Raw genomic sequence first — 25,000 nt, 5'->3', positions numbered from 1 at the left:
TGGTTTCTGGAGGTAGGGTTTCACTCTAGCTGACCTGGAATTCACTCTGTAGTCTTGAGGTGGCCTTGAACTCACGGTGATCCTCCTACCTCTGCCTCCTCAGTAATAGGATTAAAGGCACATGCCACTACACCAGTTGAAGATAAAGTTTTAAGAGCTGCACAGAGAATGCTGAACGAGGACTAACTAATGTTGACCAGAGCCAAGATTCTAGGAATGACTGGGTATGTAGCCCAGTGGTAGAGCCCTTGCGTAACAAGCAGAAGACCCCTAGGCTCATACCCCAGTACTGCCAATAACAAAGCTCTTCTGTTGAGATTCTAGGAATGCTTTAAACCCAGCACTCGGGAGGCAGAGGTAGGAGGACAATTGTGAGTTCGAGGCCAGCCTGAGACTACGGAGTGAGTGCCAGGTCAGCCTGGGTTACAGCAAGACCCCGCTTAGAAAAACCAAAACCAAACCACACCAAACAAAAAGATTATGAAAAGTTTGAATAGAACAGAGTATAACTTGACATTCTTAGAGGAAAGCAGACCTCAGACAGTGTGCATATGAGGGAAACCCACTCCCATTTATCCATACCAACCTAGGGTCCAGTTCTTTGGTGCGCAGGAAGTTGAGAATGGGGGCAAAGACTGTGGGGTCCCTGTCGATGAAGATCTGTGGAGGAGAGGGGAGCAGACACAGGATGGAAAGGACAAAGAGCAAGAGTGAGTGGGGGGGGAGGGGGCGGTGTTCCGGGGTCCCTCTTCCTGCCCGTCCTTCCAGGTCCTGCCCTACTCACGGCTCCAGTCTCGTCTTTCAGGGTGGAGATGCGCCCGCTCAGGAGGCTGACGGAAGGCGGTCAAAGAAAGAAAGAGGTGTCACAGGCCGGGGTGGGGGAAGTGGGTCAGTAGGAACAGCTCTCCCCTCACCCTCTTGCTTTCACGCCTTCTACCGCCCCCACCCCAAACTGGCAGTCCCCATCACCTGGAGAAGAAGGAGTCTGGGATCCAGGTGAGTGTCTGGAGGGAAAGAGGTACTGAACCTGGATGCGAGATGATGGGGAGAGAGAGTGAGGGATGCTGCCTGCTCAGGAAGGATCCAGGGAGTTCTCCCCAACCCCCACTGGCATATTTATTTATTTATTTACTTACTTACTTACTTATTTAAGAAAGAGGAGAGAGGGAGAGAGAGAGAGAGAATGGTTACCCCAGGGACTCCAGCTGCTGCAAAGGAACTCCAGAAATATGCACCACCATTTGTATCTGGCTTACATGGGTCCTGGGTCTTGGGTCACAGATCCTTAGGTTCAGAAGGGATGGCACACACTTCACTGAGGACCAGCCAGGAACTCTCATGGCCGGAGTATTCCCGCCTTAGGGCTGGAGTTGATCCTCTGTCATCGCATCTTACAGAGGACACAGCCGAGGCAAGTCTGCGCACTGAAGGTCAGGGCGGGGGTGTGGGGAGGGGGTGGTCCACACCGACTCTCCCATGAGCACCTGTCCGGGATTCCCACAAGCTTCCCCTTGGGCTGGGCCTGACTCCGGACGCCCACCCCCCTCCCCACAAGCCTGCAAACCCGAGTGACTTGGAAGGAACGACGCGGGAAGGCGTGAGCGTTGGCACACACTGCTGGGCGGAACTCCACGGGCCAAACACAAGGGCTTTTTTTTTTTTTTTGGTTTTTCGAGGTAGGGTCTCACTCTGGTCCAGGCTGACCTGGAATTAACTCTGTAGTCTCAGGGTGGCCTTGAACTCATGGCGATCCTCCTACCTCTGCCTCCCGAGTGCTGGGATTAAAGGCGTGCGCCACCACACCCGGCTGACAAGGGCTTTTGACGATGGTAAAAGATGCATTGTTTCAGAGGGCGGAACCCAAGCCATCGCAGGCGCGAGGGAACCAGTTTCTTTGTGCCCAGCGATGAGGGTTTAGCCATGAACTATTGGGGTGGAGATGGGGGGAGCGAAGGGTGGAAAAGGAACTTGTATTTTAAGAAAACAGAGAGTCAATTACAGCAGGTCACAACTACCCCCGCCCTGCCCTCCACCTGCCCATCCCGCCTGCTTGGTTTTGTTTGGGTCTTGTTTTGTCCTTACACAGTGCTCTGTATGGCTGTCCAAGCGCCTCGGCTGGGAGAGCAAAGTCATGCCTTCCGGAGGATGGCCGGACCGATGGACCAGCAAGGCCTTAAGTGGCTCCATTGAGGCCCTTAGAGGAAACTACTCTGTCGCTTCCTTAATTCCAGTGAAAGGAACAAATACAGAAACACCCAGTAGGAAAGTCAACTCAGACAGGAACAGCATTGAAAACCATGCTGGTAGGCAGGGGCCTTCAGTAGACATCCTTGCAAAGCTTTCGTCTTGCTGTTCTGTTTTCTCTCAGCTTTATCTACTTTCCAGCATCTTTTTTTAAAATTTATTTTTATTGACAACTTCATGATTGTAAAATGGTAATTCCCTCCCTCCCCCCACTTTCCCCTTTGAAACTCCACTCTCCATCATATCCCCTCCCCATCTCAATTAGTCTTTTATTTTGATGTCAGCATCTTTTCCTCATATTATGATGGCCTTGTGTCAGTACCAGGCACTGCGAAGTCATGGGTATCTTTCCAGTATCTTCAGTGACTTAGTCAGTCTAACAAGCCCATGGAACAACCAAACCACAGTGTGCACTTTTTTTTCTTTCATTTTGTTTTTCCAGGTAGGGTCTCCCTCTAGCTCAGGCTGACTTGGAATTCACTATGTAGACTCAGGGTGGTCTCAAACTCATGATGATCCTCCTACCTCAACCTCCCAAGTGGTGAGATTAGTGTGTGCCACCATGCCTGGCTTGTGGTTCTGTTTGAAGGTTACCATGACATACATACATACATACATACATACATACATACATATATGTGTGTGTGTATGTGTGTATATATATATATTGCAAGCAGAGAGAAGAGAGACAGAGAATGGGTGTGCCAGGGCCTCTATTCACTGCAATTTAACTCCAGGTGCATGCACCACTTTGTGCATCTGGCTTTATGTGGGTACTGAGGAATCAAACTAGTTGTTAGGCTTTGCAGGCAAGCACCTTAACCTCTGAGCCATCTCTCCAGGACCCCCTTTTTAAAAAGTATTTTTAGGGCTGGAGAGATGGCTTAGCAGTTAAGCGCTTGCCTGTGAAGCCCAAGGACCCCGGTTCAAGGCTTGATTTTCCAGGACCCATGTTAGCCAGATGCACAAGGGGGCGCACGCGTCTGGAGTTCGTTTGCAGTGGCTGGAAGCCCTGGCGCGCCCATTCTCTCTCTCTCTGTCACTCTCAAATAAATAAAAATGAAACAAACAAAAATATATTTGTTTATTTATTTATTTGATAAATAAAGCGAACTCCAGATATATGGGCCATGTTGTGCATCTGAATTAATGTGGTTACTGGGGATTTGAACCTGGCCCATCAGGCTTGCAAGCAAATGCCTTAAACCACTGAACCATCTCTTCAGTCTCCTTAGATCTGTTTTTAAGATGTCCTTGCAGCTAGGTGTGGTGGCACACACCTTTAATCCCAGCACTTAGGAGGCAGAAGTAGGAGGATTGCTGTGAGTTCCAGGCCAGCCTAAGACTACACAGTAAATTCCAAGTCAGCCTGGGCTGGATGGAGACACAACCTCGAAAAACAAAACAAAACAAACAAACAAAAAAAAAAAAGCAACATCACTGAGATGGCCAGTGGTTAAGGACTTTGTGTGCAAAGCCTGAAGGCCTGGGTTCAGTTCCCCAATACCCATATAAAGCCAGATGCACAAAATAGCACATGCGTCTGAAGTCCATTTTCACTGGCAAGAGGCCTGGCGCACTCAGTTTCTCCCTCTGCTTGCAAATAAATAAGTCTTTTTTTAAAAAAAAATTTAGGGCTAGAGAGAAGGCTATGTCCTTAAAGGCACTTACTTGTTTGCAAAACCTGCAGCCTGAGTTCGACTCCCTAGTACCCATGTACCAGATGTACAAAGTTCATTTGCAGTGGCAGGAGGTCCTGGCATGCCCATACTGTCTATCTCTCTGCTTGCAAATAAATTAAAGTATCTTTTCAAAATTTTTTATTTGAGACAATGGGTGCACCAGGGCCTCCAGCCACTGCAAAGGAACTCCGGACACATGCATCTCCTTGTGCATCTGGCTTATGTGGGGCCTGGGGAACCGAACCTAGGTCCTTAGGCTTCACAGGCAAGCGCCTTAATTGTTAAGCCATCTCTCCAGTCCCTTTTACTTAATTTTAAAATTTATTGTTGAGACTGGGTCTCACTGTGTGGCCCAGGTTCGCTCCCTTCCTGCCTAAGCCGCTCAAGCGCTGGGGCTGGAACCCCGAGGGCAGGCCTGAGGGGTACACTGGGCCCCCGGGCTGGTCCTCCTGGCCCTGGGACCCGCGTGGGGTCAGGCTGGGCCTCGGTGCCCTCTGCGCGTCGGTCTGGCCCAGGCCAGCCCCTGACGTCCGGGAGCCCTGCCGGCCCCGCTGCGGCCCCTGGAGCTGCACGCCGTCGGGGAACGACACCTGGGCCTGCGAGGACTCCCGACTGAGCCTCCGGTTCGAGGCTTGGGACGCCCTCCGCTCCTGGGCGGGGTCGGGGCTGGACGGCGGGTCGCCCATGCCTCGGGAGGGCCGCGGTTCCTCCGGGGAGGCTCCGCTGGGACCGCAACGGCTGTGTCCCCGGGCGGTTGCCAGGCAACGCCCGCGTCCTGGGGCGGGGCTGCGCGGTCCCAGGGGCGGGGCTTCAGTGGGCGGGGCCGGAGGAGTCCACTTGGCATGGGTGCGGGGGTGCCTCTCGGATCCTATTCCCTCTTGTGCCGGAACTGGGGCAAATTTCCGCTTTAAAAGAGGATAAGACAGAGTAACAGCTCCTTTCATAAAATTCTGCTCCAGAAGTAAGTTAATTTACTGCATTAATGAAGGCGAAGCTTCGCCAGGTCCAAGTCGTTCCTCCCACGGTCTGTCACACATGGTTTATCCCAACACCTTCTTAAAGGGACAGACGGGCGGGCGGCTGGAAACTAACTCTTACGAGAGGCAGGAAGCTGGGTTGGGCAGAAGTTCTCACCGAGCCTGTTGAGATTCCTGGCTGGCCAGAATGCGCTTTCAGAATGATGCCACGGGAGTCCAGTACGTGCGTGGGAGCGTTAGGGAAATCCAGTAAGGGATGTCATCGCAGCACTTTCAAGTTACCAAGAATTAGGGTTAAGCGGGAAATCTAGGGGCGTGGCCTGTGGTGGGGGAGGGGCCGCGGGGCTCACTCCAGCCCTGGCTGGCCTCGAACTCCCAGCGATCCTCTGACCTCAGCCCCAGAGTGCTGGGATTAAAGGCATGTGCTACCACACCTGACCAACTTCCTCCTTTCTTTCTTAGGGTTCCATTTTTTTTTTTAATGTTTTAGTTTTATTTACTTGAGAGAGAGAGATACAGAAATAGGCAGGTAGAGAGAGAGAGAGAGAGGGAGAGAATGGGCACGCCAGGACCTCCATCCACTGCAAGTGAACTTCAGATGCGTGCGCCCCCCTAGTGCATCTGGCTTACGTGGGTCCTGGAGAGTCTAACCTGGGTCTTTCGGTTTTGCAGGCAAGCGTCTTAACTGCTAAGCCATCTCTCCAGCCTCTGAGGTTTCCATTTTAAAAGTTATTTCCTTTAAATATTTTCTAATTTTATTCATTCATTCATTTGAGAGAGAAATAGGCAGAAAGAGAGAGGGAGGGAGAGAGAATATGGGAGTGCCAGAGCCTCTAGCCACTGCAAATGAACTCCAAATGCATGCACTACTTTGTACATCTGGCTTACATGGGTACTTGGGAATCAAATCTGGGTCCTAGACTTTGCAGGCAAGTGCTTAAACCATTAAGCTACCTCTCCATCCCACCTTTAAAAATTTATTTGACAGAGAAAGAGGGGGGGGAGAGAGAAAGAGACAGAGAATGGGTGTGCCAGGTCCTCCAGCCACTGCAAAGAAACTCCAGCTGCGTGCACCCCCTTGTGCATCTGGCTAACATGAGTCCTGGGGAATCGAACCAGGGTCCTTTGGCTTTGCAGGCAAATGTCTTAACCATTAAGCCATCCTTCCAGCCCACCTTTAAATATTTACATTTACTTATGAGAGAAAGTGAAAGCATGGGCTTACACGTGGGTCCTGAGCAATCAAACCTAGGCCTTCAGGCTTTGCAAGAAAGTGCCTTTAGGGCTGGAACAATAGCTCAACGGTTAAGGTACTTACTTGTGAAGCCTAAGGACCAAGTTCCATTTCCCAGTGCCCAGGAGGCCCTAGGGCACCCATTCTCTCTCAAATAAATAAATAAGTAAATAAATATTTTTAAAGTGCCTTTAGGGCTGGCTTAGCAGTTAAGGCGTTTGCCTGCAAAGCCAAAGGATCCAGGTTCAATTCCTCAGAACCCACGTTAGCCAGATGCACAAGGCGGTGCACGCATCTGGAGTTCGTTTGCAGTGGCTGGAGGCCCTGGCGCGCCCATTCTCTCTCTGTAAACTAATGAAATAAATGAAATGTTTTTTTTGTTTTTTTTTTATTTATTTATTTATTTATTTGAGAGTGACAGACACAGAGAGAAAGACAGAGAATGGGCGCGCCAGGGCTTCCAGCCTCTGCAAACGAACTCCAGACGCATGCGCCCCCTTGTGCATCTGGCTAACGTGGGACCTGGGGAACCGAGCCTCGAACCGGGGTCCTTAGGCTTCACAGGCAAGCGCTTAACCGCTAAGCCATCTCTCCAGCCCCCCCCCTTTTTTTTTTAAGTGTCTTTAACTGCGGAGCCATGTCTAAGAGCCACAGCACTAAGGTTCCTGTTTTCCAGCTATGGCATCTGGGTGAGTCTTCAAGGAGTGTGTGTACAGCTCCTGAAAGTAGATACACGCACCAATGGGCGCATCTATGGTCTCTGCAAGCTGTGGGTACCCCTCCCCCCAACACACACACACACACACACACACACACACACACACCTGCCCACAGTCCAATCCTGTCGCAGACCACCATACACGAAGAAACCAGCATGGACCGTCAAAGCCAAAGGGTTTATTATAGGTACACACAGTGTGCGCCTGCCACACCGACCCACACCCCTTGGGCCCCAGCGGCTTCTCCAGGCGACCTTGGGGGGCTGCCTGCAACCCTGATCTCCTACTCCCCAGAGAGGTGCTCCAGCCTGAAGCATGCAGGGGAGGGCCTCCCCACCCGCCTCCCCTGGGGAAGTGACATTTACAGCTGGAGAGGGGGGAGGGGAGAGGAAGACAAATTTTTCTTCGTGGCCGCGGGGCGGGGAGGGGTTGGGAGGAGGTCGACGTTATGCAAAAATAAACTAAGTCTGGAATTCACCGCATGGCTCTGAGAGAATGGAGTATGAGGGGCCCCAGAGCCCCCTGGCTCCCTCCTCCCAGACATATCAAGGCAGCATTGGAAGTGAGGTAAGGCGGGGAGGGAGTGTCCCCCTCCCCAACCCCTAGCACCCTGGATGGTCCAGGGGACCTCACCAGCGGCCCCCCCCCCACGTGCCCATCCTTAAGGTGGAGAGGAGGCTAGGAATATCTCCTCCCACCATCCCCACCACCCCAGCTTCTTGGGGCAGGCCTTGGGGATCAGGGCAGTGAGGCTTGGCTCAGCTGGCTCCCTGCCCGCCCCCACCAAGCTCAGTTATTGCATACAAATGATGGACCCCCAGCACCCGGGGTGGGGGGGTGGAGAGCAAGAAGGGACCGAGATATGGCGAAAGGGGCAACAGTCTCCCCCCCACCCCAGCTTCTTGAGGTGCAGGAGAAGTCCCCTCCATTCCAGGGTCCATCCGCGGCACATCCGCAGTGTCGCTCCTGCCCTCGAGGAAGAGAAAGCGTCTTTGTGCCCACAGGGTGGCGAGGACAGGCCCGGGCACACTTGTCAGACCAAGACTCCCTCGTGGGTAGGGGTACCTGAAATCACTTCCGGCGCCCGCTGGCCCTACGCTCCCCGCCCTTGGGGTTGCCCTCGTCCGTGGATGATGTGGTAGGTAGTGTCTGTCCCCAGCGCGCGATTTCCGCGTGTTCGGCCACCGAGGAGGCCACAGCCTCCAGCCAGCCGTTCATCTCCTCCTGAAGGAAGACAGAGTCCATATTTGAAAGAGAAGAACTGAATAACAGATGAATCTCTCCCTCCACTCTCCTTCCTCCCTCTGTTAAACTGTGGTCAGAAAGATAGAATAAAGTGGGCTATAGAGATTGCTTAGTGGTTAAGGCACTTGCCTGCAAAGCCAAATGACCCAGGTTCCATTCCCCAGGATTCCCATAAGGATAGATGCACAAGGTGGTTCATGAGCCTGGAGTTCATTTTCAGTGGCTAGAGGCCCTGGCACACCTATATTCTCTCTCTCTTGCTGTCTCTTTATCTCTCTTTCAAATAAATAAATAAAAATGAAATTTAAAAACAGAAAAATAAAAGGATAAAACCAGTTACGGCACTGAGTGCCAGGCTCTGCTCTAAACACTACTGTGGGTTCGAACCTTCACAGAATCTAAGCAGTAAGATTATCTGTAACTCTTTTTCAAAAAAAATTCTATTTATTTATTTGAGAAAGAGAGAGAGAGAATGTGGGCATGCCAGGGCCTCTAGCTGCTGCAAATCCAGATGCATGTGACACCTTGTGCATCTGGTTTATGTCGGTCCTGGGGAATGTAACCTGGGTTCGTTGGCTTTGCAGGCAAGTGCTTTAACCACTAAGCCATCACTCCAGGCCCTATTTGTAACTTTTGCTTCAGAGAAAAGTCAAAACACAAGCCAGGGGAGAGGAGTGGGCTCTGGGAAGATGACTCAGTTCAAGGTTCTTGCTTGCAAAACCTGCAGGCCCCAGTTCAATTCCCAGTCCAGCAAGTGTCTGGTGTTTTAGTGCAGTGGCCAGAGACCCTAGAGTGCATGCATGCGCATACACGCATGCGCGTGCACACACAAATGAGTAAACAAAAAAAAAAGTAAAACTGTATGTAGTGACACACCCCTTCAGTCTCAGAACTTGGTAGACTGGGGTAGTGGGACTGAAGTGACTTTGAGGCCAAACTGGGCTAAAGTGAGACTCTGTCTGGAAGACAAAACAAACAAACAAAAACATGGGCAGACACTTGTAGAGCTGGCAAGTGCTAAGTGGCTTGCACACCAACTAATTCTCTCTCTTACACACACGCACCCTGCAGCAGGGCATGGTGGCACTCGCCTTTAATCCCAGCACTTGGGAGGCAAAGGTAGCAGGAATGCTAAGAGTTTGAGGCCAGCCTGGGGCACAGAATGAAAATTTCTAGCACACTCAAGGGACTGCAGCAGTAGGCTCAGAAGGTTAGCCTGGGATACACAGTGAGTTTGAAGTCAGTGTGGGTTGCATAGGGACCTTGTCACGAAAAGAATGTGTGTGGCCAGGATATGGTGGCACACACCTTTTTATTTATTTATTTATTTTGGTTTTTCAAGATACAGTCTCACTGTAGCCCAGGGTGACCTGGAATTCACTGTGCAGTCTCAGCAGGGTGGCCTCGATCTCATGGCGATCCTCCTACCTCTGCCTTCCGAGTGCTGCGATTAAAGACATGTGCCACCACGCCGGGCCGCCTTTCTTTTTTGCTTTTTCTTTTATATTTTATTTGACAGAAAGAGACAGAGAAAGAGAGAGACAGAGGGAGGGAATAGGCACGCCAGTTCCTCCAGTCACTGCAAACGAACTCCAGATGCATGTGCCCCCTTGTGCATCTGGCTTACGTGGGTCCTGGAGAGTCAAACCAAGATCCTTTGGCTTTGCAGGCAAACGCACAAACCGCTAAGCCATCTCTTTAGCCCCTCTTTTTCTTTTCTTTTTTTTTTTTTTTTTAAATATTTACTTATTTGGAGAGAAAGAGAACAAGTGTACCAGGGCCTCCTGTCACTGCAAACAAACTCCAGACATATGCGCCACTTTGTTCATCTGGCTTTACATGGGTACTGGGGAATCGAACCTGGGTCATCACGGTTTGCAAACAAGTGCCTGTAACCACTGAGCCATCGCTCCAGCCCTGGCATGCCTTCTTCAACCCCATCACTCTGGTCCTGGGAATGGCCAGCCAGCAGTGTCATTCTGAGACCCACAAAATGAGGGCGGAAGGGGCAGATCTTACCTCATCTTTAGCCTGGAGCAAAAACTCGCTGCCATCCTGGGTCCTAGAAGAAGAGGACACAGATTTGACGTATCCCTAAGGGCTCAGTTCCCCACCCCACCACCCAACGTCCTTCAAGGGAATCAAGGTCTTGAGGGAGGGTTTGGGGAAGGAAGGTGGGCTTCGATCCCTCCCTCCTGCCCACAGCGGGACTCACTGAAGCTTGAAGACATGCTTCTTTTTCTTGTAGTCATTAGCCACCTCGCTGGTGGCTTTGTGCAGGCTGAGCAGGGGTTCCCCACCATGCGTACCCCCAGATGCTGGGCCTTTTGCGTCCTTGTAGAAGCCCAGCTCCCCCTTGCTGAGCACACAGTACAGGCTCACCCACGACCTGGGGTGATGAGATGGGATTCAAGGTGGGGCGGCAACATTCTGCCTGGGAACTTCCTCTCGGTGGTCATAGTGTAAGCCCAGCCTGCTACCTGCGGACCCTAGCCCCTAGCTAGTTAGGTCACGTGCCCGCTGCTCTTCCTTGGGGTGTGCCTGTATTGGGAGGTATAGCTAGGACTGTCAGAACCAAACCTTTGCCCAGGCTAGCCTTTGATGGGCTTGCCTCTCCTTATTTTATCCCACACTGACTTTGCCAAAAGCAAGACGTAAGCTGTGGGCCTGGGGTCATAGCTCAAAAGTAGAGAACCTGCCTAGAATTCGTCAGGGCGGCGCTGGAGTCACAGCTCAGTGGTAGGCTGCTCGCCTGGCACGGGTAAGGCCGTCGTTCAATCTGCAAAGATCTACGCTGTCTCCCGGACAAGCCTTCGCTGCACTCCTGGCTCCTCATTTCCCCACCCCACCGCCCTGAGTTCGTTCCTTCGAGGAAGAGCTACTGATTTGGAATGCAAAAACTCTAACCCGGGGACAAGGAAGAAGGGTTGACCCCTCACACCCCACCAGCAAGGTCTGAGCCGGCCCTGTCCACTTCACGTCTTGGGTCACTCCAATGTGCCATCCCTTTTGCCTCCACCCCAGATTGTGCCTCCCACTTGGACAAAATGACACTGAACTCCAAAAACAAACACTCTGGGGCTGGAGAGATGGCTCAGTGGTTAAGGCGCTTGCCTGCGGACCCAGGTTCGATTCCCCAGTACCCCATGTAAAGCCAGGTGCACAAGGTGGCCCGTGCATCTGGAGTTTGTATGCAGTGGTCGGAAGCCCTGGTGCACCCATTTTCTCTCTCCCACACTCAAATAAATAAAGTATATATAGTTTTTAAACCAGGTAAAAATGGTAAGACTTTGAGGTAATTCCCAACACTTCACTGACGGACTCCGTTCCCTCCTCAGATCTTCCCCCATTTGAAACTAAGCGCTGGGATCACCCCATTGACTGGCTGGGTGACATCTTGGGGTTCCTCCTGACATGCCATTGGAATCTTCTAGACTAGACCCCACCCCCAGCTTGCTCCTTAGCGGGACCAGGCCCTCCCACTCCCACCCAACACCACCATCCATTGGGCGCGCTAAAGCTTAGGCCACGCCCCTTTCTCCACTGACGCTAAGCCCCGCCCACGCGCTCACCGATTGGACGACTTGCGGTTGGCGTCCACCTCGCGCTTGCGCAGCAGGAAGCCCTCGTGCTGCACCGTGTGGGTGGGCGGGGTCGGCGGCGCGGGGGCGGAGCCTCCCTGGGCGGGGGCGGAGCGCGAGCGCCGGCTCCCCGCGCCCTCCCCGCCCTCCCGAGGCCGAGGGCGGCGTCGTGGTTTGGGCCGGTCTCGAGCCCGCGGCCGATCGGGCCGAGGTGTCCTCTCGGGCGGCTCCAGCCCGTTGGGCAGGCGGCCCGGGGGTAGCTCTCGAGGCTGAGGCAGCGACGGCTGTGTGAATGGAGGGAAGGGGGGGAGAGGGCCGCTGTCCGGGGGAATGGAGGGGGACATCTTCGGGGCAGGGGAGACCCCGGAGATCCGAGACCCCATTGGTCATGTCTCTTGGAGGAGGGCCTGAGCCAGCCCTCGGGGATGGAGGAGGCCCTTAGGTATTGAGGATGAACGACATTGAGATACAGGCTTTGGGCTGGCTCTGGGAACTTGGAAGGAAGGGGTTGATCTATGGAGGTGGTGGGGTGCCTTCTTTGTGTGGTGGTCTGGGAGGAAGTTTGGGATCCCTCCCCCCACAGAACTAGGGGGATAAAATCCATGTCTTTAATCCCAGTACTCGGAGGCAGAGGTAGGAGGATGGCTGTGAGTTCGAGGCCACCCTGAGACTACATAGTGAATTCCATGTCAGCCTGGGCTACTGTGAGACCCTACCTCGAGAAACCAAAAATAAAATTAAAAATCCAAAACAGATGTGGGCTGAATTTACAGTATATGCGTAGGAAAGGGCGTAGCGTCTCTTAGGTCTGCAGCCCCGGTCTTTCTGCGAGGGACATTTTCAGGTGGGGCGGGGGTGGGGGGGCATCTGGGCCTTTTAACAGCTGAGCCATCTCTCTAGCCCTGCACCTGGGGTCTGTACCCAATCTGTGAGGTCTCGGTAGGAGGGCGGCCTCAGGGTCAGGTAATGGTTGTCTCTGACCTGATCCTCATTCCAGACGGACTTCCCATCCTCCCACCCATCCCGTGCCTCAACTTACCACCCCAGCCGTGAGCCCTGGGCTGGCCTCTTTCTCCTGCAGCTGTTCCACGATGTCAGCCAGGGTGGCCTTCCTGGGGTGGAGGTGGGGGGGGGGAGGGGATGACAAGGGGAAGAAAGACCCAAATGGAACTGGGTGCCTTTTTGCCAGGGACCTACCTGGCGGGACAATGGTCTGTCCATCCTTTAGCCTGAAATACCAGCCCTGACGGTGTGTGTGCCTGGCATACATGTCATGCCCCCATGTTCAGTATTGCTGGAACCTTTCTGCTAGGAGCCTTTTGTTTTTGGTTTACTCACACAGGACTTCGTACTGCCCAGGCTGGCTTTGAACTCACTGTAGTGCCAAGGATAGCCTTGATCTTCCCAACCTCCCATCCCATCACCACGACTGACTCTCCTCGGGGTCCGGGGTGGAGGGGGCAGTTTGAGCAGAGGAGCTCACCTAGCACCACCACCCCCCCCAGCTCCTTGGTCACAGAGGGGTCCTCACCCTTTAATCAGGTCTCCTCTGGTGGGTATCTCCTGTTCGCTGGACTCCTGCCTCTCCAGCCTCCGCTCCCTCCGCTCGCGTCGCCTCTCCATCTGTTCGTAGCGGCCCAGGGTAAGGCTGTGCGCCGCCTCGTGCTCCGTGGACTCCTGCCTCTCCGGCCTCCGCCTCCGCGCAGCCTCCTCGGGTTGATCGCTGGATTCCTGCCTCTCTGACCGCCGTCTCCTGGGCATCTCCTCGGCGCGATCAACCGACTCCTGGCGCTCCGGACGAGGTCTGACCAGTTCGGTCGCCGCCGGGGAAGCGGGGGTCTCTGTCGCGTCCGAAGGTGCGGCTGGAGGGGCGACGGGTTCTATCCTCCCCGGGACCTCCGGCAGCCGGTCGATGCGCGGCTGCAGGCGCTCTGGCTTGAGCTCCTGGCGCACGTACCCCACCCGGGTCCGAACCTCTGCAGACAGTGTGTCCGAGGCCCGGCGGGCCAAGGGCTCCAGGCCCCGCTCATAGCCCCCTGGCCGCAGCAAGGGCGCTGCCTTGGCCGCCACCTCCGTGGGGTCCCCAAAGAACTTGCGCCCCAGCAGGGGGGTGGGCGGCTGCTTGCTTTGTTCGGCCTTCAGTTTCTCGATCTGAGGACAGAAGAACCTGCTCAGGTTGGTGGGTGGGGTGGGGGAATGGTCAAGGTGCCCTTAGGTTTTCTGCTTTTCTCTACTCCACTTGGTTCAGAGCCTGGATGAAACAGGGTTTAGGCTCCTGACATATACTTGGCCAAGACTTCATTCCTGTTCTAGCCTTGCTCTTTTAGGAATTAGTTACATCTTCCCTTCCTCCTTCCTCCTTTATGTATCTCTTTTCTTTCTCTCTTTTTTTCTCAAGGTAGGGTCTCACTCTAGCCCAGGCTGACTTGGAATTCACTATGTAATCTCAGGGTGGCCTTGAACTCTTGGCGATTCTCCTACCTCTGTCTCCTGGATGCTGGGACTAATGATGCATGCCACCAAGCCCGGCTATTCTATGTCTCATTTTTTGGGGGTGCAGAGGGAGCACAGTTATGTAGTCTAGCATGGCTCTGAACTCCTGATCCAAGTGCTGAGATGACAAGAATGTGCCCCAATGCCTGACTGATGTGGTTCTGGAGGTCACACCCAGAGATTCATGCCTGCTAGGCAAGCACTCTACCAACGGAACAACATGCACAGCCCCTCTGGGTAATGTGTGTGTGTGTGTGTGTGTACACCCCACCACGGCACATGTGTGGAGGTCAGAGGACAACTTGGGTGTCAGTTGGTCCTCTTCTTTCGCCTTGTCTCACTCTAGCCCAGGCTGGCCTGGAACTCACTCTGCAGTCGCAGACTGGCCTCGAATTCACAACAATCCACATACCTCTGCTGCCGGAGGGCTGCAATTGCAGGTGTTCACAACCAGGCCTGGCTCTGGCTCTCTTCTTACTCACCACTCCATTTGCCAGGCTAGCTGGCACAGGGCTTCCCCACAATTCCTGTCCCCACGTCCCTCCCTCCCCGCCGCCAATGGCATGCTGGGATTACAGCTGCCCCACCTCCAGCTTTCCATGGGCCTGGGATCTCCACTAAGGGACTCACACTTGATGGCCTCCTTCCGTACTGCCCTCCACCAGACCTCAGGACTTTTTATTACAATGTTCTCTTAATTTACTGTATTCCTGTTCCTCAGGGTCACAACAACGGTTCCAGAGCAAACATGGTGCCCTACACCTTCCCATCTAAGCCTGTGTCCTTGACCTGAGTTTCTCCATCACCATATATATACATACATACCTACACACATACATATATACATGTTTTTCAGGGTAAGGTCTTGCTCTAGAATTCACTATGTAGTCTCAGGATGGCCTTGAACTCAAGGCGATCCTCCTACGTCTGCCTCCTGGGTGCTGGCATTAAAGGCGTGCTCCACCATGCCTGGCCCCCTCACAATCTTAACCTTTCCATTCTGCCACTACCTGACCATAGGTCTGTCCCCCTTGTCCCCACTGAGCGCTCTGTAAGGATCTGTCTCCACGCTAGATGGACACAGGACTGGGTGCCCAGTGCGGGTGTGTGTTTCACACAGAGGGATGGTGGGTGTGGGGGCAGCGGTAGGGGTGTGGGATGTGGGTGCTGACCGTGGTCAGGCGCCGCAGAGAGCTGAAGCGCTCTTCCCAGGCTGCAGCTGCTTTGCGGAAGGCCTCGTGTCTCCGGATGAGCTGCTCCACCTCGTCCACGCTGCTGCCCAGCTCCCGGCTCTGCAGGAGCGGCTCCTGGGCCGTCAGCCAGGCGTCTGCGACCACAGCCTCCTGTGCAAACTGGTGCACCTCCAGCACTGGGAGTGGGCACGCAGGGTGAGAGGCTGGAGAATCTCGGGCCCTTCCTAGGGCAAGGGCTGTCTTCTGGGCCCTTCCACACCCCTTGTTCCCCTGCCTGGGCTTTGCAGGAGTAACAAGTAGTCCAGGATGACCTTAAACTTCCATTCATCCTGCCTTCATCTCCCAAGTGCTGGGATTACAGGCATGCTCCACCACATCTGGGTCATTCAACGTTGGGAATCAAACCCAGGGCTTCATGCATGCTAGGCTAGTACCCCACCAACTGAGCGACCTCCTTGGCCCCTGGAGCTCTTCCTGTTCAGCTTACAGGCCTCTGCTCTACCAGCTGAGCTATGGAGGGGGCATCTGGACCCTTTCTGAAGGTGCCCTGACCTCCCCTAGTTGTCTGCCACCACAGCCTCCCTCCTTATTCCCCTGCCAGGGCCTAATGTTTGCTTCCGGGAACCATGGGTAGTGGTCAAAGCATGCTCGTGTCATCCTCGAGGCCATGTGCTGGGGCATGCCCGTCTCCTCCAGCCACATGTGTCCGGGGCCCCACTCACTCTGTTGCAGCCACTCCCAATGTCGGTCCCACTTGTCCGACACCTCTTCCTTCCTGGTTCCCAGCTTGCCCAGCTGTGCCTGGATCTGGGAGCGATGGGTGGGAAGGAGGGAGGGAGGAGAGTCACGGGTGGCTCCCACCCAGTGTGGAGGGAATGGGGGCTGAGAGGGGGCCTGTGCCTCTCCCCACCTCATCAGCCATGGCGCTCTTATTAAGCAGTAGAGAGCGCCCCAGCTCCTGGCAGGCGGTCAGCTCGGGCATCCGTGCCTCCAGCTCGGTCTTCAGGCCCTGGTGGTAGTTCATGAGCACCTCCACCGACGACACGTCCCTGGAGCGGTTGCAGGCAGGGAGCTGAGCCACAGAAAGCACCTTCAGGCCGCCCTCTAGATGCAGCTCCCACCAGCCCTGGCCCCGAGCTGACGCTGTGCCCCAGCTTGGGACAGCCGCCCTCCGCAGGCAAGTTCCAAGAGCCAGGGTCTTCATGCAGACACAACAATCCCAACTTCCCAAGGTGCTAAAATTTCACTTGTGATCTAGCCTTCTAGAATTTCACTACCTCCCCTCTCTCTCCATGTGTGCGGTACGTGTGCATGGGGGCTTGTGCGTGTGAGTGCTTGTGTGTGTGTGTGCACATGGGTATGGAGAGGCCAGAGGCAGACATTAAGTCTCTTCCTGGATCACTCTGCTTATCATCACCATCATCATCGTCATCATCACTATTAGTATTTCGGGTTTTTGAGGTACGGCCTCGCTCTAGCTCAGGCTGACCTGGAATTCACTATGTAGTCTCAAGGTGGCCTTGAAGTAGCGGTGATCCCCCTACCTCTGCCTCCGGAGTGCTGGGATTAAAGGCCTGCGCCACCATACTTGGCTCCATCTCATTTTAAAATCTGTGTGCATGTGTGCGTGCACCATGCCAAGGTTTGCCACTGCAAATGAACACAAGATCCATGCACCACTTTCTGCATCTGACTTATGTGGATTCTGGGAAATTAAACCCTGGTCGGGAGGTTTTGTAAACAAGCGCCTTCAACTGCTGAGCTATCTTCCCAGCCTCCCCACCGTATTTACTGAGACAAGGTCTCTCCTTAGATCGAGAGCTCACTGAACCAGCTAGCCAGTGAGCCCCAGGATCCCAGCCTCTGCCTCACCAGCACTGGGATTACAGGCGTGCAGCATGGTATCCAGCACTTTAGGAGGATTCTGGGAATCTGAACCCATGTCCTCATGCTTGTGTGACGTGGCAAGCACTTTGTCATCCCACTAGCCCCCAGGTTGTTGTTTTATGAGAAAATATTCATATTCTTTCTCTCTGCTGGCAAGTAAATATTTAAAAAAAAAAAGACAAAATTGGGGCTGGAGAGATGGCTTAGCAGTTAAGTCGCTTGCCTGAGAAGCCTAAGGACCCCTGTTCGACTCTCCAGGTCCCACATAAGCCAGACGCACAAGGCGATGCCAAGTGTACAAGGCCACGCCTGCACACAAGGGGGAACACATGGCTGATGTTTAATTGCAGTGGCTGGAGGTGCTGATGCGCCAAGTCTGTCTCCCGCACACATTAGAAAAGGAGGAGAAGGGGGAAAGAAGAAAAACGAAAAAGAAACGCTTAAAATCAAGTCCTCCTTCCCATCCTCAAAACGGCCATGCTGGTCCAAGCCACCAGCAGCTGTCACGGGGTGGGGGTGGGCAGGTTGTTATTGCAATGGCCTCCTGCCTGTCCTGCCCCTGTCTGTGCCCTCCTGATGTGATGTAAACGTCACCATGCTGCCATCGTGGAGAAAAGCCAAATTCCTTGCCACAGGAGACCCGCAGGCCGCTCATCTTGCCATTGCTCAGTCTCGCCCTCCCTTAAGCCCTAGTGACCACTTCACTTGGACATGTTCAACGATAGCCTACCTCGCTGTTCCTCCTCTGTCTGGCCATCTGGCCCACAAATATTAGGGCTTTTAGGTTTACTCATTGCCTCTCTCCACCCTCAGAATGTAAGCTGCCTCGGGGTAAGAGCCTGGGATTGTCCACCAGCTAAGGGGCCTGTAACAAACATTTCTTAGAAGCAGATCCGCACACAGCTCAGAGGCAAAGAGCACATTCAGCATTCTAGAAGCGCTGAGCCAGAGCTCCACTCCAAATGAGTAAACAGACATTTTCGGAATAAATGGAAACAGTCACAGACCCAATGCCATGTGTCCACACCCCCCGCCAGGTTCTTTTCTTCCAGACACAAGGCTGAATTCAACCTGCAGCCTCTTGATATGGCCGAGCCACCCCGTAGTAGCATCTGAGGCCTGTGGCTCTAGCGTGACGCTTCTTTTTTTTTTCCAATGGTGGCTGGAGGCAAGGGGTCCTCAGAGGACTCCCAGGGCCAAGTCCTGAAGCATCATGGCTCCAAGTCACCTGACTAAATTTGACTTATTTTCCCCTTTGCCATACTAGTCAAGCGTTCCACCTCTGAGCCACGCCCCCAGCCCCTTACTGTGGATCCTAGACAAGTGCTCTACCTCTGAGCCACGCCCCCAGCCCCTCACTGTGGATCTAGACAAGTGCTCTACCTCTGAGCCATGTCCCCAGCCCCTCACTGTGGGTTCTAGACAAGTGCTCTACCTCTGAGCCACATCCCCAGCCCCTCACTGTGGATTCTAGACAAGTGCTCTACCGCTGAGCCACGACCCCAGCCCCTTACTGTGGATCCTAGACAAGTGCTCTACCTCTGAGCCACGCCCCCAGCCCCTCACTGTGGATTCTAGACAAGTGCTCTACCTCTGAGCCATGGCCCCAGCCCCTCACTGTGGACTCTAGACAAGTGCTCTACCTCTGAGCCACGCCCCCAGCCCCTCACTGTGGGTTCTAGATAAGTGCTCTACCGCTGAGCCACGCCCCCAGCCCCTTACTGTGGATCCTAGACAAGTGCTCTACCTCTGAGCCACGCCCCCAGCCCCTCACTGTGGGTTCTAGACAAGTGCTCTACCGCTGAGCCACGACCCCAGCCCCTCACTGTGGGTTCTAGACAAGTGCTCTACCGCTGAGCCACGACCCCAGCCCCTCACTGTGGGTTCTAGACAAGTGCTCTACCTCTGAGCCACGCCCCCAGCCCCTCACTGTGGGTTCTAGACAAGTGCTCTACCGCTGAGCCACGACCCCAGCCCCTCACTGTGGATTCTAGACAATAATTACATAAATAATCAGTGCCTACTAGGTCCAGCCCACAAGATACAATACAGCCTTCTTTTTTTTTTTTTTTTTGATTTTCGAGGTAGGGTCTCACTGTAGCCCAGGCTGACCTGGAACTCACTATGTAGTCTCTGGGTGGCCTCAAACTCACGGTGATCCCCCTACCTCTCTGCCTCTCAGGCTCTGAGACCCGCCCGGCTACAATACAGCCTTATAACTGCCTGCCCTTAGCCCATCCTATGCTGTGGATGCCCACGCGGGAGACCAAAGGGCAGGAGCCTGCCAGGCCCGAAAGGCATCCTGGCACACAACACCCACGTCTGATGTGAAGGTACAGCACAGGCATTGGCTTCTGGGCTTTACTACAGAGGGGTCGTGGGGCGGGGGGGCAGGGGCCAACAGAGAGGCTTCCAGAAGCAGGTGAGGAAACTGAGGTGGGCCGAGGGGACACCTGGGCTTGTCGGCTGCTCCGATCTGGCCGGCGACGCCGTCCATCCATGCCAGCAGATCGCGGGCCTGGCCGTGGAAGCGCAGGGCGTCGGCCGTGGAGCTCACGTGCACGCGGGCGTCCTCGCAGGCGGCCAGAAGCTCCTTCCAGCCCTGCAGCACCTCCTGCTCCCGGCTCGCGATGGCATCCGCGTGCTCCCCGGCGTACACCGTCCGCAGCTGGGCCGCCCCCTCCTGCAGCTGCCGCACCTGAGGGGGCACGCCAGGTCTCCGTGCCAGCCTCCACCGGGGCCAGGCCCCGACCTCTTTCCTGCCCTGTGATCTGGGCCTCTCCTTCGGCCTGGCCCCCGTGATCCAGGCCGGACCCTCTTCCACACCTGAAGCCCATCTTCCACGGGGTCCAGACTCGGCCCTCTTCCCCCACCCCTGAGTCATGCCCACATTATATAGATGCCACCCCTCCTTAACCCGGGAGGCCCAAGCCATCCGCTTCTCCCTTGTGGTCCAGGCTCCACTCTCTTCCTGGTCCACTATGCAAGACCAGAAACTTCCAGACCCAAGGAACCTGTGCCCTGTGGTCTCACCACTCTTTCCTGGTAGGCGCTGCCCAATTTCTCTCTGTTTTGCCCGTTCTCTGACTTCTTGCAGACTCTCACGCATGTCTCTCAGCCCTACTATCTTTTTATTTATTTATTTATTTTTTTGAGGTAGTGTCTCACTCTAGCCCAGGCTAACCTGGAATTCCCTATTTAGTCTCAGGGTGGCCTTGAACTCATGGAGATCCTCCTGCCTCTGCCTTCCCAGTGCTGGGATTAAAGGCGTGTGCCAGCATGCCCAGCTCTTTTTATATTATCTTTTCTTTTTTCTTTTTTTTTTTTTTTTTGAGGTAGGGTCTCACTCTAGCCCAGGCTGACTTGTAGTTCACTATGTAGTCTCACGGTAGCCTCACACTGATCTTCTATCTCTGCCCCTCCACGTACCAGGATTAAAGGTATGTGCCACATCACCCAGCTTGGTGTTTTTTTTTTTGTTGTTGTTGTTTGTTTTGTTTTGTTTTGTTTGTTTTCTTCCAGACAAGGAAGGTTTTACCCTGCAAGCCAGGCTGGCCTTGAACTTTCAGCACCCTTCTTGCCTTAGCTTCCTGAGTGCTGAGGTTACAAGCATGAGCCATCATATACACTTTATGTATTTTCTGTCGGAGGAAAAAGGATTGTATAAGGCCAGTCAGGGCTACAAGGTGAGACCCTGTCTCAAAAGAAAAAAGAAGATGGGACTGGAGATCTGTTGAGCGGTTGAGGCACTTGCCTGCGAAGCCTAAGGACCCAGGTTTGATTCTCCAGAACCCATGTAGGACAGATGCACACGGTGGCATGTGTCTGGAGCTTGTTTGCAGCGGCTGGAGGCTCTAGTGCACCCATTCTCTCTCTGTCTGCCTCTTTCTCACTCTCTCAAATAGATAAGCTATTGAAAAAATAGTTTTTAAAAAAAGAAAGAAAAGGAGGAGGAGGAGAAATTACCACAAAACTTTTTCTTTTTCTGACTCTTTTCTTTGTACCATATACCAATCCAATTTCTATCTGCCCCATGTTCCAACTTCTTCCTGCTCCTGGTCTTCTTTCTACCTGCCGGCTACCTAATTACAGCCAGCTCCACAGGCCTGCTCTTTGAGGGCGCTGTTGACCACACCCCAGGCCCACCCTGTCCAGTCCCCTCCCCTCCCACGGGGGCCCTACCTGGGACACTAGGAGCTGCAGATCATGCTCAAAGGCTTTCAGAGTCCGCTGCATGGAGCTGGCACTGGGCCTGGGCTCGGGCGGGGCAGCCAGGCGGGGCAGCCTCCTCCGCTTCTCTTCGATCTGTCCTTGAAGGTCCCGGGCATCACTGAAGAATTTATGCAGCTCCCGGGAGGCAGCCAGCAGCTGGGCCCGTGTGCCCATCAGCTCCAGCAGTTCCGCCCACGCTTCATTCAGGCCGTCCTTCCACTCGGCCATGGTGGCCGCCGCCGCGTGGCCGCACTCGATCAGCTCGTCCACCATCTGGTTCACAGCCGCCAGCCGCTCCCGGCCTGCTGTGCCCGTCTCGCTGGCGAACTCGGAAAACTTCTCCTGCAGCACCTGTGACCGGGACACAAGGAGGGCCAGGGCAAAGTGGGAAAGGCAGTGTGTACCCCAGCTCCCCCCAACCTGATGATTTGTGACAGACGGGAGTCAGGACAGTAAGCATCATTGTAAAAAAAAAAAATAAATAACATCAAGGCTGGTGTGGTGGTGGCGCACGCCTTTAATCCCAGCACTCAGGAGGCAGAGGCAGGAGGATCGCCACGAGTTCAAGGCCACCAACAGGCCCTCACACTTAACTGCTAAGCCATCTCTTCAGCCCAAGATATAGTTTTTGTTTTTATTTATTTATTTATTTATTTATTTTTTTAACTGGACTGTTGGGATGGCTTAGCAGTTAAGGTGCTTACCTGCAAAACTTAAGGACCCAGAGATTTGATTCCCTGGTACCCATGTAAACCTGATGCACAAAGTGGCACATGTGTCTGGAGTTCGTTTGCAATGGCTGGAGGCCCTAGTGCACCCATTTTCTATCTCTTGCTATATATCTGCCTCTTCCTCTCTCTGTCTCTCTCAAATAAATAAATGAATAAAAGTAAAATGTAAGAGATATTCTTAAAAATTTTATTTGTGGACTGGAGAGATGGCTTAGCGGTCAAGGTGTTTGCCTGCAAAGCCAAAGGATTCTGGTTTGACTCTCCAGGATGCACATAAGCCAGATGCACACAGGGGCACATGCATCTGGAGTTTGTTTGCAGTGGCTGGAGGCCCTGGCACACCCATTCTCCCCCTCCTCTCTCTCTCTCTCTCTCTCTCTCTCTCTTTCTCTACCTCTTGCTCCCAAATAAATAAAAATATTTTTTAAAAATTTATTTGTATGCTGGGCGTGGTGGCACACGCCTTTAATCCCAGCACTCAGGAGGTAGAGGTAGGAGGATGGCTGTGAGTTCGAGGCCACCCTGAGACTACATAGTGAATTCCAGGTCAGCCTGGGCTAGAGTGAGACCCTACCTTGAAAACCAAAAGAAAAAAAATTATTTGCACTCATGCATACATATTCACATGTGTGTGTGTGTGCTCATGCCCGTGCACATGCATGTGCATGCACACACCTGAGTCTCTTGCTGCTACAACTGAATGTCTGTCCAGCTTTATGAGGGTGGCTGGGGAATTGAACCTGGGCCAGAAGGCTTTGCAAACAACTTTAACTACTACTGAGCCATCTCCCCAGGCCCAAGTTTTATTTGTTTCTTAATTTTTTTGTTTGTTTGTTTGTTTTTCGAGGTAAGGTTTCACTCCAGCCCAGGCTGACCTGGAGTTCGCTCTGTAGTCTCAGGGTGGTCTCGAACTCATGGCGATCCTCCTACCTCTGCCTCCCCAGTGCTGGGATTAAAGATGTGCACCACCACGTCCAGCTAGTGATACAGTTTTAATAACCGTCTTAGGCCTGCAGCATGCCATTCCTGTTTGTTCATTTATTTTCTCTGGGGCAGGGTCTCTGTAGCCCAGATTGGCCTCAAATTCAATATGTAAATCGAGGGTGACCTTGGACTCCTGCTTCCACTTTCCAAGTGCCATGTATGAATGGTTCTAATTGTTTCCAAACATATTAATTCATGTGTTTCAGACTGAGGTAACGGTAATTGGAAATGAGGTAATGGTAATTAGAAATAAGGCCCAGAGAACCTTCATGCTATACACAGTGGCTACTATGATCCTTGCTAGTCCTTTCTCTACTTTTTAAAAACTTCTTTGCACGTGTGTGTGTGTGTGTGTGTGTGTGTGTGGAGGTGGGGGGGGGCGCCCATCAGGACCTCTTGCCACTGCAAATGAACGCCAGCTGTTTGTGCCACATTCAGCATCTGGCTTGCCTGGGTGGCTTGGGAATTGAACGCTGGCCAGCAGGCTTGGTGAGCAAGCTCCTTTAGCCACAGACCACCCCCCCCCCCCCAGCCTGTCACAAATGCTGCTCACCGAGACGTGCTCAAAGTCCTGGCCAAGCTCCGGGGAGCCGGCCACCACCTCCTTCTCGGCGATCCAGTGCTCCAGCTCGTCCACCTGGCGGCTGAGCTGGTACAGCCAGTACTGCTGCTCCAGGCCCACCCGGCGCTCCTCGCCCAGCTCCTTGAGGGCCACATACAGACGGTCCACCTGCGACTGCCGCCGGCTGATCTGCTCACTGACGGAGGGAGAAGGGCAGAGAGAGAGGCGCCCCTGAGATTTCGGTGGTGAGGAGGCAAGGGGGAAGCTGTACCCCCCCCCCCCCCCCCGCTGCAGGCTTGCTTTGCCCCGAATCTCTAGGAAGGGTCCTGGTTACTGAGACTCCCTCCAGCAGGATTTCTGTGTTCTATCCTGATTCGGACAGCCTAGCACGTGGGCTTCAGCGCGGCTCCCATAGTTTGATGGGCTCGCCTCTACCCCAGGCTACTCCGTTTCCTTCTTTGGTCTCTTGTCCTTCCCCAGGCAATAATGTGGGTCAGGCTTCCAATGCCTGCCTTAGGGACCCAGCCCTGTCTCCAAATCCCCATGTTCACTGGGACATGGGCTTCTCCCTCCTACCCTGGTATCCCATTTCAGACCCCACCCCTGAGCCAGAGGCCTCTTAAACTGTCGGCATGGTGGCACCACCCAGCCAAACCAACAGGGCTCATGCTACAACCCTATTCTTTTATCAGCATCTCTTGCTTTTACGTCCTCCCCAAAACAAACTGCCTGCCTGTAGTGGCGCACGCCTTTAATCCCAGCCCTGGGGAGGCAGAGGTAGGAGTCGACGTGAGTTCAAGGCCAGCCTGAGACTGCAGAGAGTTCCAGGTTAGCTTGGACTAGAGTGAGACCCTACCTCGATAAAAAGAAAAAAAAAGAAAAAGAAACAGAAACTGGGTAGGTGGGAATTCCTCTTCCTTCTCCCCCATTGTCTTCTTCCTCTTTCCAGAGTCTCCCTATAAAGCCCTGACTAGCATGAAACCTGGTATGTGACGTAAACTAGGCTGGCCTTGGCCTCGAACTTGGAGAGACCCTCCTGCCTCTGCCTCTAGAGTCCTGTGGTTACCAACACATGCAGTTCAGCTACAACTGCTCCACTTTGTGCATCTGCCTTCTACGTGGGTACTGGGGAATCGAACCAGGGCCACCAGGCTTGGCAAGCAAGGCGCCTTTAAGAGGCCAAGCCCTCTCTCCAGCTACGGGTTCTCTCTCTAGCTCAGTGCTGGGTGCTGGGTGCTGCCCAGTCCCTACCCACC

At 53.8% G+C, this 25,000-nt stretch overlaps 1 protein-coding gene and 1 long non-coding RNA gene across 4 annotated transcripts in view; both read right to left on the bottom strand.

Moving 5' to 3' along the window:
- The window catches only part of LOC123454574, a 1,129-nt gene extending 111 nt beyond the window's left edge, over positions 1 to 1,018 (bottom strand). Inside the window, exons 1-3 of the long non-coding RNA XR_006633412.1 lie at positions 970 to 1,018; positions 785 to 830; positions 587 to 660 (exon numbers count right to left, since the gene is read on the bottom strand). This is a non-coding gene — a long non-coding RNA (uncharacterized LOC123454574). The remainder of the gene's footprint in view (positions 1 to 586; positions 661 to 784; positions 831 to 969) is intronic.
- A 5,996-nt stretch (positions 1,019 to 7,014) lies between these two features.
- Positions 7,015 to 25,000, bottom strand: part of Sptbn4 (spectrin beta, non-erythrocytic 4) — a 105,194-nt gene continuing 87,208 nt past the window's right edge. For all 3 annotated transcript variants that reach the window (XM_045134055.1, XM_045134056.1, XM_045134057.1), the window contains 13 exons: positions 23,736 to 23,940; positions 21,438 to 21,818; positions 19,709 to 19,953; positions 16,279 to 16,417; positions 16,091 to 16,175; positions 15,348 to 15,544; positions 13,214 to 13,833; positions 12,722 to 12,794; positions 11,674 to 11,966; positions 10,317 to 10,490; positions 10,121 to 10,163; positions 7,922 to 8,080; positions 7,015 to 7,822 (listed from right to left, as the gene is read on the bottom strand). In XM_045134055.1, the coding sequence (XP_044989990.1) occupies positions 7,928 to 8,080; positions 10,121 to 10,163; positions 10,317 to 10,490; positions 11,674 to 11,966; positions 12,722 to 12,794; positions 13,214 to 13,833; positions 15,348 to 15,544; positions 16,091 to 16,175; positions 16,279 to 16,417; positions 19,709 to 19,953; positions 21,438 to 21,818; positions 23,736 to 23,940 (2,608 nt within the window). In that variant the 3' untranslated portion in view covers positions 7,015 to 7,822; positions 7,922 to 7,927. The remainder of the gene's footprint in view (positions 7,823 to 7,921; positions 8,081 to 10,120; positions 10,164 to 10,316; positions 10,491 to 11,673; positions 11,967 to 12,721; positions 12,795 to 13,213; positions 13,834 to 15,347; positions 15,545 to 16,090; positions 16,176 to 16,278; positions 16,418 to 19,708; positions 19,954 to 21,437; positions 21,819 to 23,735; positions 23,941 to 25,000) is intronic.

This window comes from Jaculus jaculus, chromosome 14 (assembly GCF_020740685.1).
Source record: "Jaculus jaculus isolate mJacJac1 chromosome 14, mJacJac1.mat.Y.cur, whole genome shotgun sequence".
NCBI lineage: Eukaryota > Metazoa > Chordata > Mammalia > Rodentia > Dipodidae > Jaculus > Jaculus jaculus.
Note: the sequence above shows the minus strand (reverse complement) of the source record. Positions and strands in the feature narration are given on the sequence as shown.